At 48.7% G+C, this 27,767-nt stretch overlaps 1 protein-coding gene and 1 long non-coding RNA gene across 3 annotated transcripts in view; one reads left to right on the forward strand and one right to left on the reverse strand.

The window, feature by feature from the left end:
• The window catches only part of ANTXR2 (ANTXR cell adhesion molecule 2), a 116,669-nt gene extending 113,378 nt beyond the window's left edge, over positions 1-3,291 (forward strand). For both annotated transcript variants that reach the window (XM_075750786.1, XM_075750785.1), the window contains one exon: positions 1,423-3,291. In XM_075750786.1, the coding sequence (XP_075606901.1) occupies positions 1,423-1,461 (39 nt within the window). In that variant the 3' untranslated portion in view covers positions 1,462-3,291. The remainder of the gene's footprint in view (positions 1-1,422) is intronic.
• Positions 1-27,767, reverse strand: part of LOC142601598 (uncharacterized) — a 306,344-nt gene that overhangs the window by 44,346 nt on the left and 234,231 nt on the right. The gene's annotated exons all lie outside the window — the stretch shown is intronic.

Raw genomic sequence — 27,767 nt, forward strand, 5'->3', positions numbered from 1 at the left:
CATAATCTCCTAGGTTTAAGAAGAAAGCAGTAATTTTCCCCCAACCACGCATCTTCAAAAAGAAGTAAGGATTCAAAGTGCGAGCACAGTTGCCTACTCCAAAACTAGCACAGTTTATTTGGAACCATCTTTTACACTTCTCATAAATTGCTTCACAGACACGGGCAATTTCAAAGTCCTCAAGTAGGAATTAAAGGGGGACAAAGAAAAGAAAATACGCTCAGCTTTTTTCCTTTTGAGGAGACTTCTGCATAAAGGCTCTCTAGCCTCTGTGAAGCCTGCACCCCCACATACCTTCGAGGCTCCCCCCAGTCCAGAGACAGTCCGGAGAACAGGCTGCTGCCCACCCAGATGTGTTCCTGGCCAAGGGCTCCTTACAGACCGGCCGGTGCCAGATTTTCTTATAGGGCCCCCTCGAACCAAGAGACTCGGTAACGAACAAAGAACCTCACGCCAAAACACGCAATACCGGCTGGCATTCGCTAATCGTACCACAGGCCTTTTCGCACAAGTACTTCAGATTTCCCCAGCATACCCTGGAGAACTAGTCTCTCCAGGTAGGCAAGTTCTGAACAAAGGCTTGACCTAAGCTGGCTTTTTCCATCGCAAAAGGAAGGGTATCGCTGCTGTGCCCAGAAGACCAGTTTAAAGAGAGGAGCTGTTCTGTTGAGAGTACACCCTACTTCAAAAACCAATGATCTATTTCAAGTTTGGGCATTTAAATAACGCTCCGAGAAGCGACTGACAATTTTTAGGGCTTATCCCAAATTAATAAAAAGGGGTCATGATTTTTGCTAGTGGATTTGTTTCATTCAGCTACACTAAAAGCTGTCAAGATTAATCTGGGCCCGTTTATGGGAGAATGGTATTTACTCGTGTACGGCACCAAAAGAAACCGCTTCTCCTGTGCACAGCGATTTTAAAGCACGTAAGAACAGCTTTTATAGATGCAGAGCTCGGGTTATTGCTAATAAAATACAGTTTCAAATCAGCAGCAGCTCTGCTAACTAACAGTCACGTTCATCCGTGCTGTCTGCGCGAGGATTCGGCTCGGGGGAGATCTGCGGGGCGTATCGGTCTCTGCCGTGATCTTCCTTTACCACGTTTAAATAGGTTTGAGTTTGCTCACTACAGTTACTGAGAATTTGTAAATTATCCTCCCAAAAGGCCCGACAGTGTTCAAAATGTGTCTTCTGTGTCATCGCTGCTTTCCTAACATCATAAATTTGTAAGTCAAATTTAGTGCCTCACTCTGGGTAATTTCCATTAATTCTTAAAAGGTTTTTCATGGCTATGCTATTTCTACAAACATCTGAATTTACATTACAGCCGCCTTCTAGCATCTGATATTCAGCATTCAAAGATGTTGGTTGCATTTATTACTCCACCAATAAGAGCTTCTCTCTTTTTTCCCCCCCTCAGGGCCGATGTATCAACTTCACCCGAGTTCAATCTCAGTAGAGGAGGAGAAGCGGATACCAGGAGGAGAGACAGCCACATTGCCACTTTTCAACCAAGCAGAGAGACCCCAGCACTTCCTTGCCTTTCTTGGATCATCTTCAAGCCCGAACTCAGAAGGTTTCTGCGTTCCCCACTCCCAGGAGCCGACACGGCTGTACCGAGCACCCCCGTTTCACCCCAGCGCCTTGATACTCTGTGATTTGCAACAGTGACGAGAGCAGCCGCACTGACTTGCATGCCTTTGCTTTTACAGAACACAAAAGGGAGAATACAGCCACCAAAGAAGATAATGTTTTTCTATTTTTGTTATTTTATGGTTTTTTAAGGACTACAAATTCTCAGGACGTAATGTGCTTTTAGCTGAGATGCAAAGTTTCTCAGATGCAGAGATGGCACGTGTTATTTAAACGGGGACTACTAGCCAAAGGCAGAGGATAAAAATTCCCACCCGGCTAAGCAAGCACAAGAGTTGAGTGCCTTACAGCGATGTCAGATCACAAAACCCTTGCGAGTCTCCCATCGCAGCGTGCCTTACGGGAACCTTCTGACTGGAAATCTTGTCATTCTAACACTGAAAAGTGCACACGCATGACAAAATGTAGACAGGATGCCTCGAGGTATTGGTAGCAAGCAAGACTTTGCCCTTTAGTTTTTGAAGACACCTTCCTTTCATTATGCACCCGGGACAGGAAGAAAATTAATAGAGCGTTATTCCACGGGAAGACAGCCTGTAACCAGAGATCTTGAGCGGAGTTTGAGGGACTGATGCTTCAAGACCTTGACACTGTGGCTGGTGGTTTTTCCCCCCTTTCCTGCATTCAGAGTTCAGTAGCGCATAAAACATCATCATCTATAAACATACCTAGCAGTTGTAGGCTTATGTATTTTTTTTTTTTTTTAGATTAAAAAAAGCAGTAGCCACTAAGCTGGTATCTCAGGGTCCCCCCCCCTCCCCAAATCTCCAAGGGCTCTTCAGCGTCACAAGCCAGCAACTCTCTTTGCATGAGAATTTCAAAGTTTAATTAATATAATTAAAGGCAACAGCAAGCAGCAGCCTGTGAAGATTTTGCTCATCTTTTTTATGCCTTTTGACATTGAATGACCTATTACTGTATGTGCATTACTCGGTTTTTGAGGGGGCACCGAGCATTGGTTAAGATTCAGCAGGGGAAAAAGACCTCCTTCCATCAATTTAGAAATTAAATGTACGGGAGCGCCGGCCATCACAAAACATTGACGATGTACGTATTATAATTTTTTAGAAAAACCAGTGTCGTGTCACGTCGACGATGCCAAATTATGTTAGCGTGAGCGGAAACACTGTGGGGGAGGAAGGAGGGAGCAGCTGAAGAAAAAGGCTCAAATGATCCAGTCACTTTCGATACTGTACTTCAGATGCAAAATGGATATTCGAGTCGAAACCTGACAAAGCGCGCCCGCTTTGATGGGAACTGGTATAGACAATGACCAGTGGCTGGGTCAGTGGGATGTCTCTCTGCGAGCAGGGAGGCTTATCAAATGACACTAAAAATAAGTTCAACAACCATCACGTTGGAGGGGAAAAGGCGAACATTTCACATTCGGTGGGCATGAATGTGCGCAAGATGGAAAGAGCAACGCGAAGCATCCTGGTCTAATTATCTCCTTTGTGCTCTTCATTGAAATTGCAAGGGACTCTTGGTCGATGTCCAAATTCGTAGCACTGCCCAAAGAAGTCTTTGCATCTATCCACTCGCTTACATCTTTTGCTTGAGTTTATTTATGTCACTGGTAGCCTCATCATCAACAGCCATGTGAGCACATTAGACTATAAATAAAATTATTATCTAAGTTTCGGCGATTATTTCGTCCTTCTTCTCCCCGCCCCTAGGCTCCCACCCTGTTCACAACTTACACCTTCATTCTGCCAGCTACATGGTCACCCCCGATACCGGCTTCAAAAGACATCCCATCTTCCCGTGGCCCCACGTGGCGTGCCGAGAAAGCCTGCCACAGCCTAACTCGGGGGCTCCCGACTGTCGCACAGGCAGCGAGAACCTGTCAGACACCGGCTCGTACAGTACGCAGCATCGGTCAGGTATACAGAACAATGAAGTGCCCAGAGATGGCTTCTCGCTCCCATCTCAGCTTCGATACCACCGGCTGTCGAGTGGGGACCTTTTAGCTCCGTTACGTACAAAAGGTTGATTTTATCCATGAGCCATCAACAAGTCTTGGGCTTTATTTCAAGCCACTGATTAAACCTCTGTGTACTCTCCAGCTTAACTCGAGATGACGCACCAAAACTAGGTAGGTTTGCTAGGACACAGGTGAGGGTCTGTACCGCTCCTCAAGATGCTGAGGCGGTACAGGCAGAAACACAGAGCTCGTCACACACCAAGTTAAAATAAACTCTGCTCCATTTTACTTATTTTCCCCCCATATTTAATGTAAACGCGACACTTTTGAGATATCGCTGGAATTGTCAGCTTGCATTTTGAGCAGTGTGTTGCATAACAGGAAAAACATGCAGATGAAGAGGATTTTTTTCCCCTCGCATGTATCTGCTGCCTCTCAAAGAATATTTCTAACAAACCGAGCCACAGAAATAGAAATGCACTAATAATCTTTTGTCCTCTGTAGCTGTCTATCCATATTCATTAAAAACCGTGGAACGCGCAATTTTTCACAGAGTGGCTGATACCAAGCAAAAACGTATTTCAGGTATCTACATTGATTTTTCCCTTCTAATTGGCATGATATTACAGTGCGCCACACTTTGCATTTAGCTGAAGATAATACCCTAAGAGTTTCATTATTATACAGCGTGGAATATCTGTCACAAACAATTTGGGGGCAAAAGGCAGAGGGTAATAATACTTTAAAATCCAGTGATTCAGAATGACACAAAATAAGACTTCCTTGGCACGAGAGCTCAAAATGCCTGTGAAAACCACAATCGGGAGGGTTAACAGAGTACGTCCCTGGCACAGTTTCAAACCTTGGGTATCTCCTTACAGAAAGCCCGTGTCCTGATAACATTGGTCGTACCTATTTTAGCCTGCATAAGAAAAGTAACAGTCTCTTGAAAATTTAGATGAGCGTAAGCGTAATCAAGAAAACATTCTACTTAGAAGTACGCATAAACTCCGCAGTCTGAAATGGTTCTTTAACAAGATGCCTGCTCTTATTTCAGTATCTTATTTGCGTATGAAAGAGATCCTCTAAATACAGATGAGACGGCAACTACAGGCGTTGGGTAGCGTGACCCTTCACGTGTTCAAGTTGTTTAGGAAACCTCTGATCTCTCAAAAAATGACAGGAGAAAGAGCGTCTACTCAGACAAGTTTCCCTTCTCGGGAAGGCGCAGAGCTTTCCCAGGAAGTCGCGCTCCGGGTCTCTGTTCTGTACAAAGCGGTTACTGCCGTGGCACAGACGCTGAGCGTTCATTTGCTTTCCTTACAGTTGAACTACAAGTTCCGCCTCAGCACCAGCTTTGTAAAGGGTGCACGCCTTGCCCACAAAGACAGCGTGCCAACAACGTACCGTGGATGTACAACACGAGACAAAGTAATCACGGGGCAGCAAGCAGCAATTCCAGGGCACAGGAAATACAATCAAAATGGCTTCTTACCCCAATGCCACCAGCTGCATTGAAACTTGTTTCAGATGCAGCACAATCGAGCAGAAAAAACCCGAAGCGTTAGGAAAATGGCAAGTTGGCTTCACTGTCTTTATGATCAATTCCCTGGTAATCCTAGATGTCTGCAAACGCTGTTCTCAGGCAAGCCATTTAAACAAAACTGGGTCTGCGTGAGACAAACAGCACTCTACAATAATCTCTCGATTTTTAAGAGATTTATTGATAGTCCTTTTACTTGATCATGCTGAGAAACAGAACACATAGCTCACCACATAGGAGAGCGTCACTAGCAAGAAAAGCACATTGGTGAAAATGTTTTTTTTCTTTGTTTGGTTTTTTTCCCCCTAAAGAGCAATGCACAAAACACACAGAAACACTGCCAGCCAGTCCTTGAGGAGCTCCTGTTTCAACCGAGACAAGGCAGAATTTATAGGAACAGGAAATGTTATTGTGGACAATAGGACATCCTAAATATAACTTGGCTGTTTTATTTTATGTATTTTGATAAAAGCAGAAATTAATTGGCAGGAGTTAAGATGAAAGAAAAATTAAAATGCATTTTTCAGTGTTCCCTTTTGGTTGTTTTTTATTTTAACAAGAACTACAGCTTTGATCAAACATTAATCCGCTGGGTTTAAACAAAAGGAGAGGGGTCAGGCTGATCTAAGGTGAAAGGTAAGGGAATTTTCTTGAGCGTCACGATACAGGTTCATTCTGAGCCACGAGCACTGCATGAAAGCCCAGGCAGGCTGGTATGAATTCATGCTGGTATTTTTCTGCAGGAAATTACTGTGCCGCATCTCTCCCCTTCTAATTGTCCTTAATGCGACATCACAACTCCGCGTTTCACATACTGATGTTTACTTAACGTCATCATATTAAAATGTCCTAACACGCCCACATTGTGGGTGCAATCCTAACTCCTGTGTGTGGCGTTTTGTTTTTTTCTCAAGGCAAAAGAAAACGTCATTTTTTTAACTGTCTCAGTAAACGGTACCTCATGCAAGTCATGTTTACATCCCTTCCCTGTGATTTTGATAGACTCCGAATACACGGTTATCCAGCCTCTTCAAAATTCGTGGTGACATAAGACTGTACTGTTCATTGTTTTCACTTTTAAGCATGTCCTTACAATTCAAATCATGTTGACATACTCAAGGAAAAAAAAAAAAAAAAAAAAGAGTGAAAGCCACAAGTAGGGTAGCTTTTACCTTTTGCTTTTCCTCCCTGCACGTGGAAAGGGACCGGGGAGTTTTGTGTTCTGTCATTTTAGACACAAGATCCCCTTCCAGCTGTGGGAGAAGTGCCGAACCCGCCTCTTTTATTTGTCACAATTTAGGCCGCACGGAAGGGTGAAGAAACTGAGAGCTATCAATTAGGTTTTTTTTCCAGGTGGGAAAAAAAAAAAAAATCACATTTTATCCTGTGGTTATTGGCTGCTACCTCGTGACTAAAATAACACCGGTCTGCCACAGACGAGTTTTCTTTTTTCTAGCTCACTGGGAAGCAGCGAAGGTGCCGTCACCATCTGTCTTGAGATTTTAGCTCACTGGAACTTCTCTCAGACTTCAGAAACTGAAGTCTGCAGCGCTGGGCGGCAGGACCCGGCCACATCCCGCTCACGTGCCACGAGATGTTTCCCGTCTCCTGCCAAGTTGCGTGGTGCCCCGGGACGTTCTGGGGCAAGCACGTGCCTCCCTCTCAGCAGCTAATCCAGACGTACTCATCTTGCAGAAGCGCTACCGACCTTCTTCTCCATCCTCGGGCGTGGGGAAGCACCTGTGGCCTAGAGGGTCTCCCACGAGATAACACAAGGAGCTGGGAGAAGGAAGGCGACGTAACAAGAACCTGACCTAGATATACAGTAGCTGCCTTCAGACGTGAGTGCTCAAGTCAGGGGGGCATCTCGCTAGAGCCACCTTCTCTGCGCGCACATACTGTCAGGCAGAAAACGGTACAGATTTTTCAGGAGCTCGGCTTTGCCCTTCCCCGCACGCAGAGCTCTGCTCGCCCCGACTGAGACCGGGCATAACGAGGACGGTCGGCAGCAGGCTCCGCAGAACCTGCCCTGCGCTCCGCTGCAGCCTGGCGCCAGCACGCAGGTCTCCTTTTTCAAGAGTAGGTTTGCTCGGTGGCAGGCGACACAAAGGTTAAGTGCTCCTTCCGTGTCAAAACTTTCAGCCTGACACCACCAGCAGAATGGGCATAAATAATGAGGTCATCTGCTGTCAAAGCCAAGCTCAAGCATTACGAAACGTTCTCTTTCAGACTCTGAAGGGGGTGGGCAGGTTTCGCCACTCTGTTCAGCAAAGAGAAAGGGATCCAGCCCAAGGAGTTGAATTGGAAACAATACCATTAAAAACGGCAAGCCTCCAATGTCAAAAGGAGGCAGACGAACTGTACTGAGGCGAAGTAAAAGCAGGTAGAAATGTACCGATCAAAAACTTAAGTGATCACAGTAGGCAAGTGCAGTAAACGATACATTTGCTAATGAGCATCTTCTAAATACTTCTTGTGCCACTACAAAATTACTTAATGTCAAAATTTCTAGTAAAAGCCTTATTAGACCTGGCATGTACTATTTTATTTCACAAATCTGTTTTGCATTGGCTCAATTAAAATTGTTATATATTTTTGGGTCTTGTGTAGGTGCCATCTGTTTAACAGTTCAAGTGGGTCCTGTGATGCACTTGTAAATTTTCTGCTGCAATAATTTTTTTAATATAATGAGGGACTTTGGATACAAGAAAATGCCTATATTGCATGATTTTTTATTTTTTGGCAGTAAACTTACAACGATTCTTACCGTGTCACAAGGATGGCTCTGCATCCTATGGAAAAGCAAACAGTTGATCTACATGTTTGCAGCAAAGTCATATTATTTAATTCACACTTATTTTTTTCATTTACTTGTTCCGCCTTATTTTGTAAATGAGCTTATTTTCCCAAACTGGAATCCATAGGATTGCTCTCAGCTGGCTCCCTATGGCTGTAGCAGCTGCCTTCCGTGGAGCAGCATGGACCACGTGCTGAAGTCAAGCCCTTACCCAAGCAACAGTGAAGTACGAGTGTTCGCAGGAGCGCCAGCCGTACCGATCAGGTCTCTGATGCCTGTTTCAGCACCAATCTGCCTGTTACTGCAGTCCTGCGTGAGGGACAAAGAAAACGTATCTCACAAGAGAGAGCTGCAACAGTCTCCTCCAAACCCCAGGAGCTACACCGTTCCTCACATCGCCCGTATTTCTGCAGGAACTGACTTGACGGGGTGCTGTTCTGGGGGACGGGGACCCCACAGGAGACTTCCCACGTGGACTAACTGGCCCTTCCTGCTGAGCAAAGTTACAGAGAAAAAAGAAACGTTCACCTATGTCAGACTCGCTGGTGATTTGCCGATCTGGCTTTTGAAGCCAGCGTGCCAGCACCAAGCCGAAGGAGCAAAAGCAGCCAGGCCCAGGACCTCCGTTACTGACGGGCTTTGGAGAACGCAGCCCCAAGCGTCCCACGGAAGGAGGACATCGGAGAAAGCACGACGGGAACACAACCAAGTCTGCAGGCCAGTATGGCACGAAGGGCCGCCGCACCCAGCTCGGGCCCGAGGGGACGCCTGAGCTCCCCATTGAGAAGTTCCCTGCGCCCAGAGCTGCACAAGCCCGAGGAGCACACCTACCACACACGGCTCGCCCCTGAACCCGGCGCACCTGGCACGCGCGGACACCGGCACTGTTGCCGAAGCCTATTAAAGCAAACCACACCAACATCTCATTAACGTGACTGAGAACAAATCCACCTTTTTAAGGCAAAAATCCCATCTACACAGAAACCTTTTCATGTGCTCTACAGCAGAGAGCAAAACCCGGGGACAAATCTCCTGGCAAACAGCACTAAGCCTTTATTTTTTTTTATACTTTGGCGTTGGGGGTTTTTTTAATGATTTTTAGCTCTTGTTATTACATCACAGGCACTGAAATGTCGTTCCTAAACCACAACAAATTACGACAAAGCCCCAAACCCAATCCATTAGTTGGTTATCCTTTAAAAAAATGTAGTCTCAAATTCCGCTAAATTCTCCAGTAAGTTGTAGGAGAAAAATACTTGCAATGGCAACAATACCGCAGCTTATTTTCAAGTTCTCAGTTTTGCTCTACAGGCAAGAGACGGATGCCAGGTTCAAGCACACAATTTATATATGTAGAACTGCTTTTTTCCATATAGCAGATCAGGCAGCACACAAGAAAGTGTTCAGCTACCTGCAGCGGTGCTTAGGCTGCTCAGCAGGACAGACCCTGCAGTGGACATCAGAGAGCAGAAAGAGAACCAGCTCGTTACAAACTCTTCAGATGGGCTGCAGTACCTCGGCCGCCTCGGAAGACGCCAGTTTTTTCTCTTACGTGCCCTGCACGCTCGCTGCGGCTGGACTCGGTTAACTGTGGCAGACAGGTTTGTCTATCCCCAGCTGCTGGCTGGCCGAGGACTCGCCGAGGGCGCCGACACCCAGAGCCTCGCAGCACTCCTGGAGCACAGCCTTCTGTGGTAGCTGGAAGGAAAGATGAAGACTTCTTCCTAACATCGCACTTCTTCTAAGATATCCTTAAAGAAATGGATGCACCCGAAGAACGCTTCTTGTCCATTTCTGGATTTTACTTACCAGACTGGAATCAGCCATGGAGAGATCCCTCCTCGACCAGATCGCTTCCTTTCGCATTTACTCAGCGCCTCAGAAGCCCAGTAACGCCTCACCGGCCCTGGCCATCTGGCTGAGCACCAGCGACCTCCCTTACTCCCCTGGATAATCTACCGACAGCACAGGGAAACCCGCCTGCTCTGACCACAGCGCGAGAGCAAAGCATTTTATTCACCTGGCAGCCGAATACTACAGCAAAGAACCCGTACCACTATGACACACCGACGCGACAGCGTTTAACGCAGCAGCCCAAGATGCCTTTGCTCCTTCCAAAAACTTCTCCGCATTATCCGTGCACTCAGCAATTCCTCAGTACTCGGGACAGCTGCTCAGGGTATTGTCAACACCCGGAATATATTGTGTCTATTGACAGAACTGCAAAATGCTGATTAAATTATGTGCTTTAGCCAACCTGTGTAGGGAAAATTAATTGAACTGCAAAACTGATGGGTTCAGTGTTACCTTGTTGGAACGGGGAGGCTGGGCTATGTAATGCTTGATCTCCTTTTATTTGATTAGGCAAATTAGGAAACAACAGTGTGAAATGCATTATTGTACTAATATGATGTCCAAAATGTGAATCTCATTAGAGCTCTGGCCTTGATGCTTTTTATTTGGTTTCTCTGTAAGCTGACGAAGAAGAAGTAGGCCAGAAATATATATTTTTCAAATTACAGTGGAATTGCCCAGTAATAAACATGACATTCTGTACAGGCTTCAGTCACTGGAACATCTCCTCCTGAAAAGCATTTCTAAGCTTCTGGAGAAATTTAGTGCAAAATGCGCTACAAATGGAGGGGAGACGGTAGGTGGACAAGGTTGGAGCCAGAGAGCGTTATCTATTGACCTAAGTTCACTCAGAGCTGAAAGCTGCCTCGCAGAAGAGCAGCTTTATGGGGTGAGACCCCTGGGGAAGTGGGGACACCGTAGCTCGCCAAAGGGATGGCCGAATGGTCAAACATGTGTTTTGCAAAACTTATCTTGGCACAGGCGCATGTTAGGATTATTTAGGGAGAAAGGAGGAAGAAAGAAGTGAGGACGAAGGACACCTCTGAGACGAGCTGCGGGGACAGCCAGCTGCCGTGCGGCACGACCAAAGGAAACTCGGGTGGGCCCTGGAGAGAGCTTTGCCGCAGCAAAGCCGGTGCCTGTGCCCCCGGGGCTCGCCCTAGCACCCCCTCGCGACATCGGTCTCTTCTGGGAAAGGTCTGAATTCAAGGTCACGCCACAATACTAGGGGAGAACAAACATGTGGTATAAAGGTAAAACAACACTACATTTCATCTGTAAAAGGGTTTTACGAGAAGAGCCAGTTCAGATATAAGTTGGTAAAGGGTCACTTCACAATATAGCCCTTTCAAATTGCAGTTCAAACTCAGAATTAATTATCCTTTCACTGTCTTGGGTTTTCTTTTCTTCTTTGCTTCACATTAACTGCAGCTGAAATTATTTTAAAGCAATGATCTTGAACATCGTGTCCTTCAGCTGGCCCTGAAAAATCCATTTTCTATGGAAAGCCTCCTTTCTTTTCCAAGATTTCTGAGAGTGTATAAAGCTCATCAAGGCTCCGGTTCTCTAGGGGTGTCAGATGCTCAAATAATACCCAGGTGTCTGCCTGCTGGACCAGCTCCAAGGTACTTTATTAGCATGAATAGGCCAATTTGAAAGCACTTTAACTCCTTCAGCTTTCAGGGATCCAGCGTGCGTGTCCTGCAGCAGCAGGAGGACGCTTTGCGCATGTGCACAGCTACAAATACAAATTCTGAGTCATCAAGTTGTGAGATAAAAACAGAACATCAAGGGCAACAGGCAGAGGCTGAGGCGTGCCAGTCTGACAAAAGAGACATTTTTTTTCCACGCAATGATACCTATTAAAAAAATATCTTTAAGGCCAGAGCTACTCAGAAGCTCCCACTCTCTTTTGGAAATGCCATTTTTTTCCCCTTCCTGCGTTAACTCTGGCCACAGCAGACAAACAAGGCTTTCTCTTTCCCACGTGAAGCCACCGCAGCTGCATTTCGGGGAGCTATTTACATGCTTTGGCTGCTCTCAGCTCATGGCTGGGTGTGCAGTTTAGTTATGGCTGTCAACGGAAGGAGAGGCTCGCAGGGACGCGTTCCTGGTTCGCACGGCTGTACCGGTGGGATTCCGAGGCTGCGCGCTCCGGCGCAGCTATAGGGTTCACGAGTCTACGCGCGGCACGCTGCCGCGCTCCCATGCCGCACAACGACACGCCACAAGGCAAGTCACTTGGCTCAGCGCACGAGGGGCGTGTGTGGAGTCCCTTTTTTACCTATTCCGCATGGTTTTCCAAGGGAAGGGAGAAAACGTCCCATCTTAAACATACTGCATAGGGGATGGTCCCCATCCAAACCAACCTCTACAGAGAGAGAGCAAAAGCCCGTTTCTGAGGTGACTTCAGGCTGGAAAACCTGCCTCTCCTGCGCCTAAGGCAATGCTATTCTTCTGCTTCCTCTCATGAAAAGCGTTTTGACTTTTGCTTCGCGCCAGGCCTTCCCGTGGCACTGCATGAGGCTCCAGCATGCACGGCGGGCCTGTAGGTACCGGTATAAGACGCAGGGAGATAATGTCCGACCCTCTCTGGCCCCCGAGCCCCCTTCATTCTGGTCTTGAAACTCCCACAATGCCTAGGCCAGAAGGACGGTAGGAGCAAAGTTAAAGACAGAGCTCAGGAGGTAACAGGCTGCACCCTTCCCCTTTCCGCCAGCCCAACTCCCTAAACGCACGCCCCCAGCCCATGCTACGTCCTACCCAAAGCAAGCTGAGGGACGGGTTGGAGAGGCGGAGGCTCCTGGGAGCCACACAGCACAGAGATTTCCCTTTCCCTTCTCCACCCCAACAGTCTGTTAGTGGGTGTTGATGAAAAACTGCTTCAGACAGGATTTTCAGAAGCTTTTCACCAAAACTTAACGCTGCAGCTTGGAAATAAGTGGGACTTTTATCACTGACATCAGCCCACAGCCAAACCAGTGCCAAGAGCTCTCGCCTTTAAAGTACTCCCCATCAACTCAACAGTTTTCAGGAGCGCAAACGATCCTGTTGCACAGGGACCAGCCGAAATTTGGTGCGGGGGGCCCGCGCGGGCCCTGGCCAAGGGGCTTGCCGAAGGCGTCGGAACAACCCGACTTTGGTCTGAAGCGATGCAGGCAGCGGGCTCAGAGGGGTTTCGTAAGTGACTCACAAACCTCTGCTGTTTTAGGGCTGATCTTGCCAAGGAGAAAAGTTGTCGGCGCTGACCACTGCTGCACTGCGTTGGCTGGTGAGGGGTGCCGTGCCTCCCTGCGACTTGGGCATACCCTGAGCGCTGGCACAACCTCTGGTCCTCTGCTGAAATATGCAGGAGAAAGCAGCGCCAAACAGAAGAAACCGAGAGAAGGCTTGGCTGCGGGCTGCTGTGATTGTGCAACACATGGCTGACACTAGAGCTGGCTAAGAACAGCATCTCGGTATCACAAAATACTGACTTTTCCTGTTTACATTCTCCAGAGAATAAGAACAACATACAAGGAAAATAACAGCATAATAAAACACTGAATTCTGGGGTCTCACAGCGATCTGCAGGTACCTAAATTGGCCCTAGAGACACACTTTTCCTCAAATAAGCCCTGGATACCCACAGCCTCCCTGTTAAACAGACCTCTTGATTTTTTAATTTCTAAATCACGCTGCTGGAGATTCAACCCAGGGGCTTAAGAGCTCCTGTGGCTTGACGGAACAAGGGCACGCGCTCACATCTTTTGAAAGATGATAGCTCACGTACAATTCCTCTGCTGTTGAATTTTGTTTTCCTTCTGTTTTGTTCAGGGCTGCATTCCTAAACATCTCTGGCCTCCCGCCCGTTTCTTACGAAGCTGGGGAGAGGCACCTGGTCACCACGCTCCGCCGCCTCTCTGGCCCGTGCCCGTCAGAGCACCTTTCACAGCACCCTGCTGCCAGCTGCTCCCTAACATGGCAGACACATCCCTCAGGTGACAGGCTTCCCATTTGCTCCCCGTTCTGCCAGGCAAGTCAGCATAACCCTCCTACAAATCCTCTTACAGCAGGAGAGCATAATTTCTTCTGCAGGGTGCGACCTGCCATATGCTAACCCACAAACCCAAGAAAGAGGCTCTCATCTCTAACACAGGAGCAGTCAGCTTGCGCCCAGGACCCCGAGTGGTTAAAAGCGAAGGCAAGACCAGGGAGGTACCCCTGAGCAGAGAAACCCCTTGCTAACGGTGCCTCTCTGGACTTGCCGCCTTACGGAGACTGTCCGCGCATAAACTGCAACTGCTGCTGCTCTCCCTTGCTCTAAATCTTCCACGTGTGATGACTCCACCACTTTGGCATTTACCCCCTGCAGACACAAAGCCCTGTGTAGCGGCTTAGGCACGCCTAGGTGCCACATCCCACCGCAGGACGGGAACACGGCTTTCAGCAACGTCCCGCTGAAGGGCGGCACGGCAGGTGCTGCCCAGGAATACTATCGGCGTGACGAAGGGAACCACACGGGACCACGATTACTAGCTCCGTTTATGTGCACAATAGAGACAACAGTAAATAACACTGTTCCCTGCCTTGCTTCTCCGTAACCTTTTTTCTTCTCTATCAGTTAATTTCTCAACATCATGACTAGGCTTCACTGGTGAAAACTTTCCCTAGAGCACAGGATAATTTTCCCTAAAACTGCGTGCGATATCACCAATATCTCCGGGCTCTTTTAAACTCCTCCTCCTCCAATCAATGCCCACAGAAACAACTAAGTTACTACAATTTCCTCAGGAACAAACAGGGAGGACTGACCCCATTATCTCACGCACTGCTGCGCGGCAACTCAAGTAAATGTTGACCTCTTGTGACGACTGGTTTCCTCACCTCAAGAGAGACAATAGTTTCACCATATCTAGAGTTTTAATCGGTGAAAAACTGTCTTGGTAATTTTGCTATCAGCGATAGCAAGTCAAGGTTAAAAATGACCGAAGGATGCAAAGATCCGTGATGTATGAAACTCGCTAAGGGCAGTCAATGAAACTTGTTAAGGGCAGTGAAATGCACGAGCAATGGATGAAGTTAAATACTTTGAAAATACAGGTTAGATACCAACAGAGGCTTCGAGGAGATTCGGGAGGTACAGATCATGCCTTTTGTTCACTCTCGGGGTTGTGCTACTTCACCCCACCAGGATTCACTGCCTCACACTGCCTCTGAAAGGACTCAGGGAAGAAGTAACGTCCTGTCACCGCAGCCGGGAAAATCCCACGGTGAAGTCCCAGCCGCATAAAGAAAGGAGAGTCGCACCAACAGCCACAGAACACAGCTCTGCCGCACACCTGCAGCTCCAGGCCTTCCCACTGTTCAGGCACAAGTTGCTTTAAAAAATACTGGCAAAACCATATGCATGATGCTGTTTCCTTCCTCACATCAAGGGCAGCAAGAGGGGAAAGAACGTGTTGACTGTTTTTCAGGCACAAAGTCGTCTCCCTCTCGATGCCCGAGGTGCAAGATGTGGGTTGGCGTTCCCCCTTTGCTGCAGGGCCGGTTCCTGCACACAGAGGAGCTGCCCCGACCCAGCGGGAAGCCCGCTGTAACGCAGGGACCTCACGAGGTGCCTGTGCCCCGTCAGCGAGCAGGCCACGGACAGGAAGGGCCTTTGCCGTGCCCAAAGCGACCCGGCAGGGCGAGGCGGGGCCGTGTCCCTCATCGATCCAAGCAAACGCAAAATCAGCAGCAAAGCAACAGAGCATGTGAAGATCCTGTCAACACACACTTAAAATAAGAACTGTGAGCAGATGCCCTTGGCTTTCTAGGGACTACAGAAAAGTTAAGCTCCTTGGTTGGAGCTCCAGCAATTTGCTTTGGAAATGGAAGAACCAGAAGGGACCGCCAGCCCCGCAGCAGAGAGCACGTCCATGGGGACGCTGCACCCCCTGCTCGCAGGTTGGCTCTTCAGCCCGCTTGCCACGAAACAGCCCAATTGGAACGCGGTCTCTTGCTCAGCTGGAAAATGCCATCAATGAACTAGTAGCGTGGCACAAAAAGGCACGCGCCCATCTGTTCCCTGTAACCAGCACAGTTAATAAACCTGGGGAACTAGTCCCTCCTCGTTACAAACCAAACAGCAGCAACGACACACCAGAGCATCCCCCCCATGCCATCTGACCCTTCGGCGAAGGTGTCCCTGCCAGCCCTGGTACAGCTATCCAGTGCTGATCACTGCTTATGGCCCACACAGAGACCCCCGCTACATTTTAACTAGAAAGCCCCACTGTCGCAAGACGCGGCTAACCTACTTCCTCTAAACGCTATACAACAAGCTATATTGCCGTCGACTGAGTCAAAGAAGGCGGACAGAGATGACGGACAAGCGCTCTGGCCGGAGGAGAACAAGCTCAGGGACCGCTCCATCACCTCTCATCTTCCAAGGCATACAGACCGGTTATTATTAAGACCCCCCAAAATACCACTACAGCAGTCACGGTTCAGACCAAACATCCATCTAGTCCAGCTTCCTGTCACAGTGACACACGGCAGGAGCAGCATAAAAATACATGACAACAGTGCCAGCACATATACTTTCCCTGCACGCTCTCCCAGGCCAGGCCACCATTAGCGGCCCAGGGATGCCCTGATCCAGAGACAGGAATTTTTATATCTGGCTGCCGAGATCCCGTGGTCTCGATCCCACCCATTAACATGAGCTTTTTTTTTTTCTTTCATTACCAGCGTGCAGAATCGGACTATGCAAAACAAAAAAAACCAAACCACAATCCCTAGCCTTAAAAAACCCCAGTTTCCACTTAAAAGAAGCTTTGCTTTTTAAACTGTACAGTGTATTACCTCAAAGATTGCAGCAAAGAGCTAAAAATCTGAGCCACCAAGATACATAAGGTTTGAACAAATACAATCCCAAAAGCACTGTTTAACGTTTTAAAAAGCCAAGGTTTAAGGTATTTATAAGCTGCTTGAGGCCCTGTTACCAGGGTTTGAAAGCAAGGGGCTGACAGCATGGAGGCTTTCCTAGGAGAATTTGGAACTTCTTCACAAACCACAGAGCAAGCAGGGGCAGAGATCGCTCAGGGTCAGCCTTGAGTGCCCACGTCCCCCAGCTGACACTCAAATTCTCCTTGCCCTCTGCAGCACCCGTGTCATTCATATCCTTTCCATAAGGCTCAGCAGCTCTGCACACAGAGCTCTGCCAGCCTCCCCAGCGATGCCCTTGCTCTTATTTAAATAGATTTATCAAAGTGTTTGCACTTTGCGGTTAGAAACCCTGTAGCACAGATTCCTCGGGGATTTGCACAAACTATTCTCTGCATCCCCTGGTACTTCCTCTGGTGGGACCCAGGGAACGTGAGCGTGAGGACTGACGGCAGCGGGGGGTGGGGGGGTCATTGCACTTACTGGGAAATATTTTCGATTGCCATGGTCGGTTTTTAAGGAGGACGCGGTGGCCACAGCACATCATAAATCCCAACCAAGCTCTGTGACTGTTTTCCCTGCCTGCAAAAAATAGGTCAGAAAATCCAGCGCTTTGTTTCAGCTTCTCCCTGGTACTTCCCAGGGAGTCACGCAGCCACCCCCCCCCCCCCCCCCCCCCCCACCTCCGCAGCACCACCGCGCGGAGCACGGGAACGAGCTGCACAAAGCTTCCCGGCCCACGCAAAGGTTGCTTTCTTTCCTGACACGCAAGGCTTGATTATCCCCATGTTAGCATGCAAAAATATTACCGCGCACGGAGTAACCCAGTCGCTACAGGGCTGCCGGCTGACTAGCCACGGCACTAAGGGATTGGATTTGGCCGTCCAGGGCGTCCTCGCTGGGGATCTGCACTGCCCAGAGAAACCTGCAACTCCAGACCTCTGAGCGCTACCCTCTTCTCCTCTCCCAACCTGCCCCGAAGCACGGATCAGGTCCCTCTGTTTTCTGCAGGGAAACCAAAGGAGATGCACGTACTGGGCCAAAAGGCTCCCTGGCCTCAGCCACTCAAGGTGAGGCACGTGTGTGCCAGTATTTTCTGCAGTCATTGTACAGAAAGATTGCGGTAAGCTTCCCAGGTTCCTCTAAACCAAGCTTTATGGTAATTCTCTCTAAAGCTACCAACACGTGGACTGCAGGACTTCTCTGAAACTTTCTCTGAAAAGTCACTAACTTTTCTGTATCTGTAAATAAATCAAACCAGCTGATGGAGTGGCTTTGCTATTTCAAGTAATTTCCTGTGAACAGACCATCTGATAACCAAAAGTTCCCTTTTGTTAATTTTACGAGACGGTATCATTTGGCGCAATGTTGGTGTCCAATCCAGCCCGTGTAAGTCAGCTGAAAGACATACTCGTTTCTTTGGTTGCTGGACTTGGCTTTCAAACCTTTAGAAGCGCTGAGGCTAACAGCTCTCTCCAGAAAGGGAAACATGCTGTTTCCGCTTCTTCTGATGCATAAAAATGGTATAAGACCTGTTTTCTCAAGCCGTTTTGTTTTCTTTACATGAAAAATTCCTTCCTTCTTAAAAGCAGCTGGAGAAATAGGTGAAGTTCTCCTATTATGTCTAACAGGAGCACCTGAGAAAGTAAACGCACGTTGGCCTGACCACTTAACAACTATTTTAGTCTTTGAGATCTAATTTCTCTGTTTTATAAGAACCGTAAACTCTCTAGTGCAAACTCATCGCTTCAAGCCCCTGCAAAAAGGCTCATCCCTGTCTTTCGTTTGGTTAGAGGCAAAAGTTTCCCTGAAGTTTTGGGTGCCGGGGGAAGCCAGCGGCGACTGAAGACACGGGACCCCGCAGCTCAGAGCTGCTACTTGCCATCACTACGTCCTGCACAGTCCCTGGACTTCACAATTAAACACTTGCCAGTGACAATCTCTTTAATCGCCCTTTGTGATGAGGAGCAGCCACAACGCACTGAAAGAGAGCAGCGATGGGCGATTCCGTCTCTGGCAGAGCAGACCGAACACAGCATCTTAGCCCACGCGTGCGGCAGCCCCGGTCCTGGCTCGGCACGTAGGGGACGCGGTGGGCTGGAAGCACTTTGCAGTCGGTTTGCTCTGCAAAGATGAGGTCTAACCTATGTGCAACGGCCCCTAAATATTGGAGGAAAGCAGTAGCTCCGAGCCAGCCACGTTCTCTTCTCCATTCCCCTCGCTGCCGAGCGGGTCACAGGAAAGGACACGTGAAGCCTCGCCTTGGAGATGACTTCATCGTTTGATGTTGCAGTGTCCTGGTTCTGGCATGCAGCTACAGGCCGTGTCTGTGCAACCAAAGAAAACATTTTACGTTGCCAACGTATTACATAGCAAGGCTAACGGCAGCTGAAACCACTCGCGGTGTTCATCTTCCTGCCAAGTCAGACTGTAGCAAACAGGTATACTTGACCAGGACTTGGACATCTTTAAGATTGCCCAGACAACGCCAACGGTGACTAAATTCATGCTGGATAGTGTCTTTCTGTACACTTGCAGAACAGCTGTAAACGAAGCCAGGACACCCCTGCCATCACGTAACAAGGTCAGGTGCGCCAAGCTGGCCAAGATCAGGCCTTTTTCTCCCAAAGAGCCCGCACTGCATTTTACTCCTCTAACACGGATGAGGCCGTGCCCTCTGGCACGCACCACATCTAGAGGAACTTCTTCACCTGTACGGAGGTGATGAGGACTTTTTCAAGTGGCTGTTGTGACACCGGGTACCTCCCTCCCCCCGGTGCTGCGTTTGGGGTGACTGGTGGCACTAGCTGACTGCCGCCTTCTCTAGCCGCAAACGCACCTACGGGGTCACTATTAAGCAACAAAATGTTTGCGGGACAGTGCGACTCCCCTTTTATTTATATTTGTTTCCAGTTATGTAGCTGCTTCAACCAGCCAGCTGAAGTTTAAATAGGACTGGCTTAAAAGGTAAACATTTCTCACAGCTTTCTCATCAACTATATTAAATATAGTCATAAAAAAAAGCCCCACAATATTTTCTGTATTTGCTGAAGGATGACGTCCTCCTTGCCTTAAGCGTGTGCCAGATTACTCATAAACCTGGACCATATGCCGCTGCAATTTACTGATGGGCCCAAGCTGTTTTGGTAGATACAAAATCCGAGGGGATTAGGGAGGCTCGATCCACGCTGAAAACAGAGCAACAGTGGCGGGGCAGCTGCTTGCTCTCTTTGCTCAGTCTCAATTTAGGTCAGCAGCCAACAGTCTGCCCAAACGCAACACTCAAGAGCTGGGCTCTGCTGCGCTCAGGCAGAGGCCAGCCCCACCCACGGGCATCCGCTACCTTCGGGGTGCTCGCCCTTCGGTGGGACTCGGCATCCAGCCCAGGCTGTGCGGCAAGAAAAGTGCACGGCAGCAGATGAAACGGCCCCGTTTCTCATATTTAGAGTTGGGCTGCCAGACCTAGCTGAAGAACCCTCGATTCAAAGCAAAAAAGGCGTTGCTACTTCCCCCCGCCCCAGTCCTGTTTGCGCTCCCGCAAGAATACACAAATCACAGCCGTGTGGCAATATTCCCTTGGGGTGCTGTGGGTGGGAAAAGCCCAGGTGTGGGGGCAGCGGAGCAGGGTGGCATCCAGCAATAGCTCTAGCAATGCTCCCTCGGGCAAACCTTGCGGGTGGCCTGTCTGGAAAGTGGCCGGTGACTGGGCAGGTCACCACAGCTCTATTTTTGTGTTCCCTGGCCTCAAGAGGGGTCTGCGCTTTTCAAGAAAAGAAGAGGACAGCTCAACTGGAAGTACTGCCTGAAATGGGGGCCTCTCCCGGGTGGTAGTCACTCAAAACAGAGGTGCTTGCAAGTCAGACAGACCTTGGCTCTCAGTCTGGTGCCTTGGCTTCTTCCTAAAGCAGCTGATACTCACATGAAGTATCATATGACATAAACGATCTGCCGATTCAAGAAAAGCCTATTCAATACCTATCAGTACACAGAATTCAGTTGGAGCACGCATCTGCGTGTTAAACAACTTCTTCACTAGATCACCAGAATCTCTTTCCCTTCCACGTTATCTTAAATTTCTTTCCTAAGTAAAAAGACAAGCACCTCCATCACCTTGAAGAAAGGCGCTGCATATCATCAGGAGCTCACAGAGTATTGCAGGGAGTACAATGGGAACTGGGGATCAGAGAGGCCAAGTGTGAACACCCTACGTCTCTCCACGCAGATGAGAAGCACTCCAGATCATGGCTGATGTGCATAAAATATCAAACCTAAAAGACGTTAACCTTCTTTTCAGAATATTCCTCCAATGGGTGTAATTTGGGATTGTAACTTCTCATCTCTTAGAAGATGCTCGTGATCAACGCAGCCCAGCTGTCAGAGCTAGCAGACTGCTTCATTCAACACAGCGGCTTTGTACCCTCACAAGGATGAGTCGCACCCAAAGATTTCACTGCTTGGCACAATTAAGTAGATTAGAGTTTGTCCATTACTACTTCTAAGTAAGAGTTTGCAATTTTAACCTTGCATGTCTCATATCTTCACAGCTGAAACGCATCTAAAAGCTACAGAGTTGTACGTGCCAGGCTTCAGAGGAAGGCGTGACAAGAGTCCGACGGCAGAAGCTGGGCTCCGGAAAACCGTGCTCCAAGTACTTGTGAAGGGTGAGGCAGCGGCAGGCTTCCAGCTGAACCGCCCGGCCGCTCCCTCTCCTGCAAGAGACGAAGCCATCCCTCACCTCCGTCCGTGCTTTTGCTCTCAGAGCCTGATGCGGAGGGAAGAACCGCACGCTGACCCCTGTGGAGGGAAGAACCGCACACTGACCCCTGTAACCCACTCGTCAGATGCGGTCACACCTTCCCTCGCCTCTCGCTTAGGCCAGTGCAGCTTCATTCGTTCCAGATGTATTACTCCTCCCCTCGCCAGGACGCTCGGGCCCCGCCACACCGCGCCCCATCTGCTGTAATAAACACTGGCCCTAAAGTCTTCACTCATGTTGAAATGCTTTTGTATCAGCCTGGCAAAGCAGAGAGTCTACGCGGCTTTGTGAAAACGAGCCCCGAGCATCCAGCGACGGGTTGCCAGGAGGCGAGGACACTAATGTCTGATTGAAAGGGTATTTATTTGTTCCTTTGCTTATTTTACAGATTTGTCTTCCTCAAGTTTCTTTGTCATCGCTGCGTCCCAGAGTGACCCCGGAACGCGCGTGCCTTCTCTTCTGGGCCAGGGTAGCTGAGATTGAGTACTATTACTCCCTGCTTCCCGTGCCCAGATGTGCAATGCAGATGGGGTTTGCAGAAAGGGACAAGGTCTGGTTGATGATAATTGTTTACAACTTTTATTAAACCCATTTTCCTTTTCTAATTATTATAATAGTTCCCCAAAACATCGCCCATGGACTTTAAATGTTTGATGATTGTGTGTTTTAATGAAAGCTGTGGAATTATCCTGTGCTCGGTGCCACATGGCCCCACAAAGCAACGGAGATGCTAAATAATTTTTAAAAATTTATGGTTTACAAGATATATTTCCCATCTGTGGCAATACAGTAGCTCCCAAACGCATTAAATTTCACTACATTAACACCACCTCTTAAAAACAATTGGCTTAACTCCACAGGATGGTTTTATAATGATCTGAGAAGTGCATTATAATGTATACACATGTTGAAGATTACCATCCTTGAGATCAAATGCTACCAAAGCAAACAAACTCCATGGCCAAACCAAGTGCTTTTATACTTCAAAGTAATGCATTGCTGTTCCAAGTATTAATCCCTTTAATACAGAGAGAAAGAAGTTCCTTTTGGCACTTTGCAAAAGCTCATCCCAACCACCGAAGCTATGACAACAACAAAAACCTGTCGAGTTTAAAGTGTAGTATCTACACAACGATTAATCCCTGGGGCGAGATTAGTAGCGACTTTCCCTTCCCTTCTCTCCCCAGAGACGTTCTCTGTTACAAGGCAAAAATACGCGAACTGTGCCCAACTTAAAAATTCATTTTGGGATGTAAGCCAGACCAGATGGTTAGAAAAGCTAAATACCGTTGATTTATTTCTTACCCTTTACGAAGCAATATTAGAGACAATGGACCTTATCAGAACAAATAAGAATAAACACGGGGATGCAGACTCAATACAGAATTAACAACCAAAGCTACCAGATTCTATTATGCTATGATTAATTCTAAATTTGTGGAAGTATTATCAGCAGCAAACGTCTAGCTTTATCTAAGGAAACCAGTGCCAAACTAGACAACCTTTAGTCAGTGCTCTTCAATTTGGAGGAGAAAAGTGCAGAAGATGCCAGGCTTTGTGCTGCAGCGTCAGCTGGAAAACTCGTTCGAACACCTTGTCGCGTCCCGTCCCCCCCCGCCCCCCGCAAACCCCAAGAATCCGACAAAAACAAAAAGCCCAGGTGGACACAGACCACCACGAGCGGAAAGTCCCTGAATAAAGCAGGCCTGAGGGAGCTCCCCAGGCAAACCTCGGAGACGCAGCCAGAAGGCTGTCACCCTTCCTTGCCCGTTCCCGCTGAAACAACTGAACGGCCTTCAGCCCCTGCTTCCTACTAACCATCCCGTGAGGCCAAGGGGGCAACATCACCACAAACTGTCCGTCCTTCCACTTCCCCCTGCGATGGCTTCCCACGGCTCCGAGTTCTGTTCCAGATGACACGAAGGCTTGGGTCACTGGAGAAATAAGTTTGGCCCGCAGTCACAAGCTCAGCTACGCATTCTTGCGTTGGGAAGCGGCGGGTACTGAAACGCTTCTGTGGCTCTGGCCTTTGCCCCACGTGCCTCAGTTTCCCCATCCACGCTCTACCACAACCTCCCCGCTGGGTGCTGCAGCACGAGCGACATCGCCGCTGCCGGGCTCGCCCTCCCTCTGGCAGGGACAAGAGGTGCGAGACGCTGTTTATTGCCTTGTGACTGCCGGGTACTCCTTGTAAACAGGTTATATTAATTACTTAACAAATGTTTACCGCCGTCCTATATCACCCTCAGGTTCAACCATCTCTGCAGAGAGAATATTCAGCGCCGGTTAACTGCTGCTGGCAACAAGAGGAAATGGACTTTCTGATGAAAATGTTTAAGGCCCGTTATTTGTGAGATGCAGCTGAGATGGGACGTAATGAATTTAGCCCTGTTGCGCTTCATTTACCATAGCTAACGCATACAATAAAAGTTTAGTTTATACTCTGGTGCTGCCATGCATGAATATCTCATTATAACTGCAAAGACTTTTTATTTTTATTGGGACCTGTAACAGCATTGTGCTGTGTTAATTACAAACCATGTAACAAAAGTGCAGCAAGGTTTGTTTCCTTCCTTCCTCTTATATGGGCATAATGAAAACCAAGGGGGCCTGTAGATGGGCCAGTATTTAAGCTGGCGTGCTTTATCAGATCACGGCTACAGTTAATAGGGACTAGATGCAGAGCACGGGGAAAACGGCGAGGAAGTCACTCCCGCCTTGGCGTGCAGCCACCTCCCTGCCACCTGCAAAGAGCCTCCCCAGAGCGCGGGCCGCTCCTCGGAGGTGCCAGAGCCATGCCCTCAAACTCCAGCAGCGCTGTCCGCTCCCTCCCCTGCTTGTCCCGGCACATGGGTTAAGACCAGCGCTTCTGCCACGTGCGACGGGGGAGAACCACCGCTTCACGAAGAGCTGCTGCTGGGCCGGGGCCAAGGGCACCACGCGGACGCAGCTGCCCTGGCCGCTTTGCACCACCTTTCCTCCACCCGGAGTACGAGCCCTGTTACGGCAAGAAATGTGCATTAAGAGTCCATTTGTTCAATTAAAGACCAGGCTGCTGCTGCCGCCTGGCTTGGGCAGGGTCTCGCCACCCTCCCCGCAGCTCACAACGCACCAGGAGAGGTATCTAAGATGCTCTAAGATGCCTTTTGGAGAAAAGGGAAGGACAGGGCTAGCAAGTCAGCAACTGAGCCAAGATGGGCACCGAAAGTTAGGAAGTGAGATTACATCTATTTTAGGACATCCTGGTCTGCTGAACATCCTGGCTATCAGGAAAGCCGGGCTGCTGCAGCCCTCACGTCAGACTCAGCAGTGGCGAGACCACAAAGGTGACGTCATGTCCTAAAGTGTGGCTAGCCGAAAAAATCCCAGCATGTTATCATATCCTGCCCTTTAAAGAAGTGGTTTCTTGTGACACTTGACCATTCTGAGGAATAGGCATCATTGGTGGTGCTAGAAAAGCCATGTGTTTCGGGCTTGACCACAGTTTCCTAGGGAGGCTGGGATTTTCCTTAGGACCTTGCTGAAAGCTGGGACTTTGTTTCACCCTCACGTCCAGGCAGGGAAAGCAGCTGTTTTCTACCTCTGTGCCAGAGGACTTCTTTGAGCACAGCTTATCTGCTTGTGGCTTCAACAAGGTCATATTCCGCAGCTCTTCCGTAACATCCCTAGAGCAGAGCCAAAAGAGAAAGGAGCAGCAGGGAGAAGGCGGAGGACCCTTAAGAAATCCTTGCAAAGGGTACAAACTTTTTTACTTCTGAAAAGCTAAGGGATCACTAAAAGAAAGGACAAGACTGAAGGCACACAGAAAGGAAATCCAAATGCAGAGAAAGACAGAGCCAGCATATGTAGTTAAACACCAGCACATGAAAGATCTAGATGCTTATTAGGTAACCTGATCCTCCAAACCCAGATGTCTTTTACAAAACTGAATCCTTAAAAACACTGTCTTTTTTTCCTTTCATGAACATTCATATTTTGGAAAACTCCACGCTGGAAGTTGCTCAAACTGTTAATGCTCCCAGGGCCGCGGCTACAGTGAGTCACTGCTACACACGGTGACCTTTTGAAAACCCTCTGCAGAACTGAGCAGTCAGCTGCAATCGTAACAGTAAAAAAAAAAGGTCTAAATGCTTCACTTTTAGGGGCTCCTAAGACTGAGCTCACATCTGTCCCAAACACGTGCAACACTACTGGCAGCAGCAACTTCTAGCCCAAAAAGCCAGTTTTCCAGATTTGTGCCCAAAAAACAATCACATGAGCAGCGGCTTGTCCCATGCCCTCTTCACTCATCAGAAAGGATTCTGCCTCTCCGGGTACACAAAGTTCATCCCTTTATCCCTGGGAGGTTCATGCCAAGGTTTGGTCGGTGGCAAGATTGCTTTCTCCTTCCCTGCTGAGTTTTGCTGTCAGCTTAAGAGTCCACTGAAGGAGAGAAAAAAAATCTCAAAATGCTTTACATCAGGCAGCTCCACCTTGGTCGCTGGCTTCAGAGTCCAAATTACTAGCTGTAGGAACTACTACTACTAGTCCGTAAGAACCAGCTGTAGGAACATGGCTGCGTGACTGGCCAGGGAAAGCAACTGCTACGCTCATCTTTTCTTTCACCTCAAGACAACAGCGAACGAGGGGACAACTTCACTCCATCGCTGCATCCGCAGACCTGAAAGCATTTCTTCAAATACCTCTTGATTTTTGTGGAGGTGACCTTTTGGCAATTGGTGTTGATGGGGCTTTGCACTACCCATCTGGTAACCTGGGGACAGCACTGAACCCTTGCCTGCGTCCGCTGGTGAGGTCCAGGTTAAGTCTGTTTGCCTGCCACAGGTTTTTAAGGCTCAGACACTCTGGACCACAGAGTCTTGACCTTCTGAATTGTGATTTTTATCGAGCCGCTCGCTTTGCGTAAGGCCTTAGCAATCTGCTGCTGAAGCTTAAGTGCACACGCTCACCCAGAGATAAACTAAAATAACGTGGAGGGACTGATATCTTGGTGGCAATGGAGCGAGCAGGCTGCCAGCTAGATGCAGAAGGGTTAGAAATCTTTCTTCCATCTCCCTCTGACGACGCACCAACTGCCAGGCCAGACCGGGATGGCGGGCAGGCCGTGGGTCATTGCGGGGCGGCGGTGGATCTGGTGCTCCCTGGGGGTAAGAAAGGACTCGCACGCAACTGACAGCTTCGGCACACGGGGGATCGGCCTCTCTGTTGAAGGGGGAGCTGTGACTTGGGTCGCGCTGACGAGGGGGAACCCCCAGCCTGCAGGGCGTGTGGTATCTGTTCTGCCCCGTGTCAGGTTTGAGAGCTGGGGCTCTTCTCCAGCGCCTGGCCCAGCGCTCTTCCTGTCTCAGAGCAAGAGGGAGGACGCAGGGCTGCGTCCCGAGCCAGGAGGCAGCGGAAGGTGTTTGCCACGACTGGTGGGACGGGAGCCTTGAAAAAACTTCTCAGCTCTGGACAGCAAACTAGGAACATACTTTATTGCTTCATCAAACTCTTTCAGCCTTTATTGCTCTCCTGTCAGTCACAAGCTGCAGCGACAGTAGTGAAGTTGCATTGCTATTCACACTTCATTTTCTCCGGTTTGGCTCCTTTAATAGGTCTCTCCCAAAAGCTCAGCAAGGTCTGAGCTGCCATCCGGCTCTGCCTGGCCTCTTCTTTCTTTCTTCACTTTCAGCTCTTTACATCAGAAGGGACTTGTACTCTTCTCGGCTCCTGCATGGTTTTGAACGTGGTCTCAGGCTACACGTCAGGTGGTGGGGTGGTACGGCCAAAAAGCACTTACTGCCTCCATTTTCACGAGGTGGGCTCCTGACCAGAGCAGCTCCTGGCAGAACCAGGTCGCCCAGGGCAATCCAAGAGACCATCCTGGTCAGATCGTCCGTGAAGGATTGCATTAGCTGCAGCAAAACAAAAGCTTTGGCAAGCTCCGTTTGCACTAGAGAGAAAACGCAATCCCTCGCAGTCTTCTCAAGTTTAGACTGTTTGGTAGAAGTACGTCACTTTTAGTACCGCACTTATGTGAGTATAAGGTCCAGGCTGCAACAGCTTGGCCTCGGCAGCACCTAATGCCCTGCATTTTAATGTACCTTTACCTTTCCAGTGCTTCCAGTTCAGTCTTGGCTGGTTCGCAAGCCTGAATGATTTCTTTATTACTTATTCAGGCCAACCAGGGAACTTTCCTGAAATTTCTCCAGTTTTGCTGGACTTGTAGTTTGGCTCCAAGTTTGTATCGACCTGTGCCTATAGCAACGAGCCTGAAGCCAGAATTTTCATCTACCTAAAAGCCAGACAGCCCCCTACGCGTATATTCTGTACGTGGTTTTATGCAGCAG

Source organism: Balearica regulorum, chromosome 4 (genome assembly GCF_011004875.1).
Source record: "Balearica regulorum gibbericeps isolate bBalReg1 chromosome 4, bBalReg1.pri, whole genome shotgun sequence".
Classification (NCBI taxonomy): Eukaryota; Metazoa; Chordata; class Aves; order Gruiformes; family Gruidae; genus Balearica; species Balearica regulorum.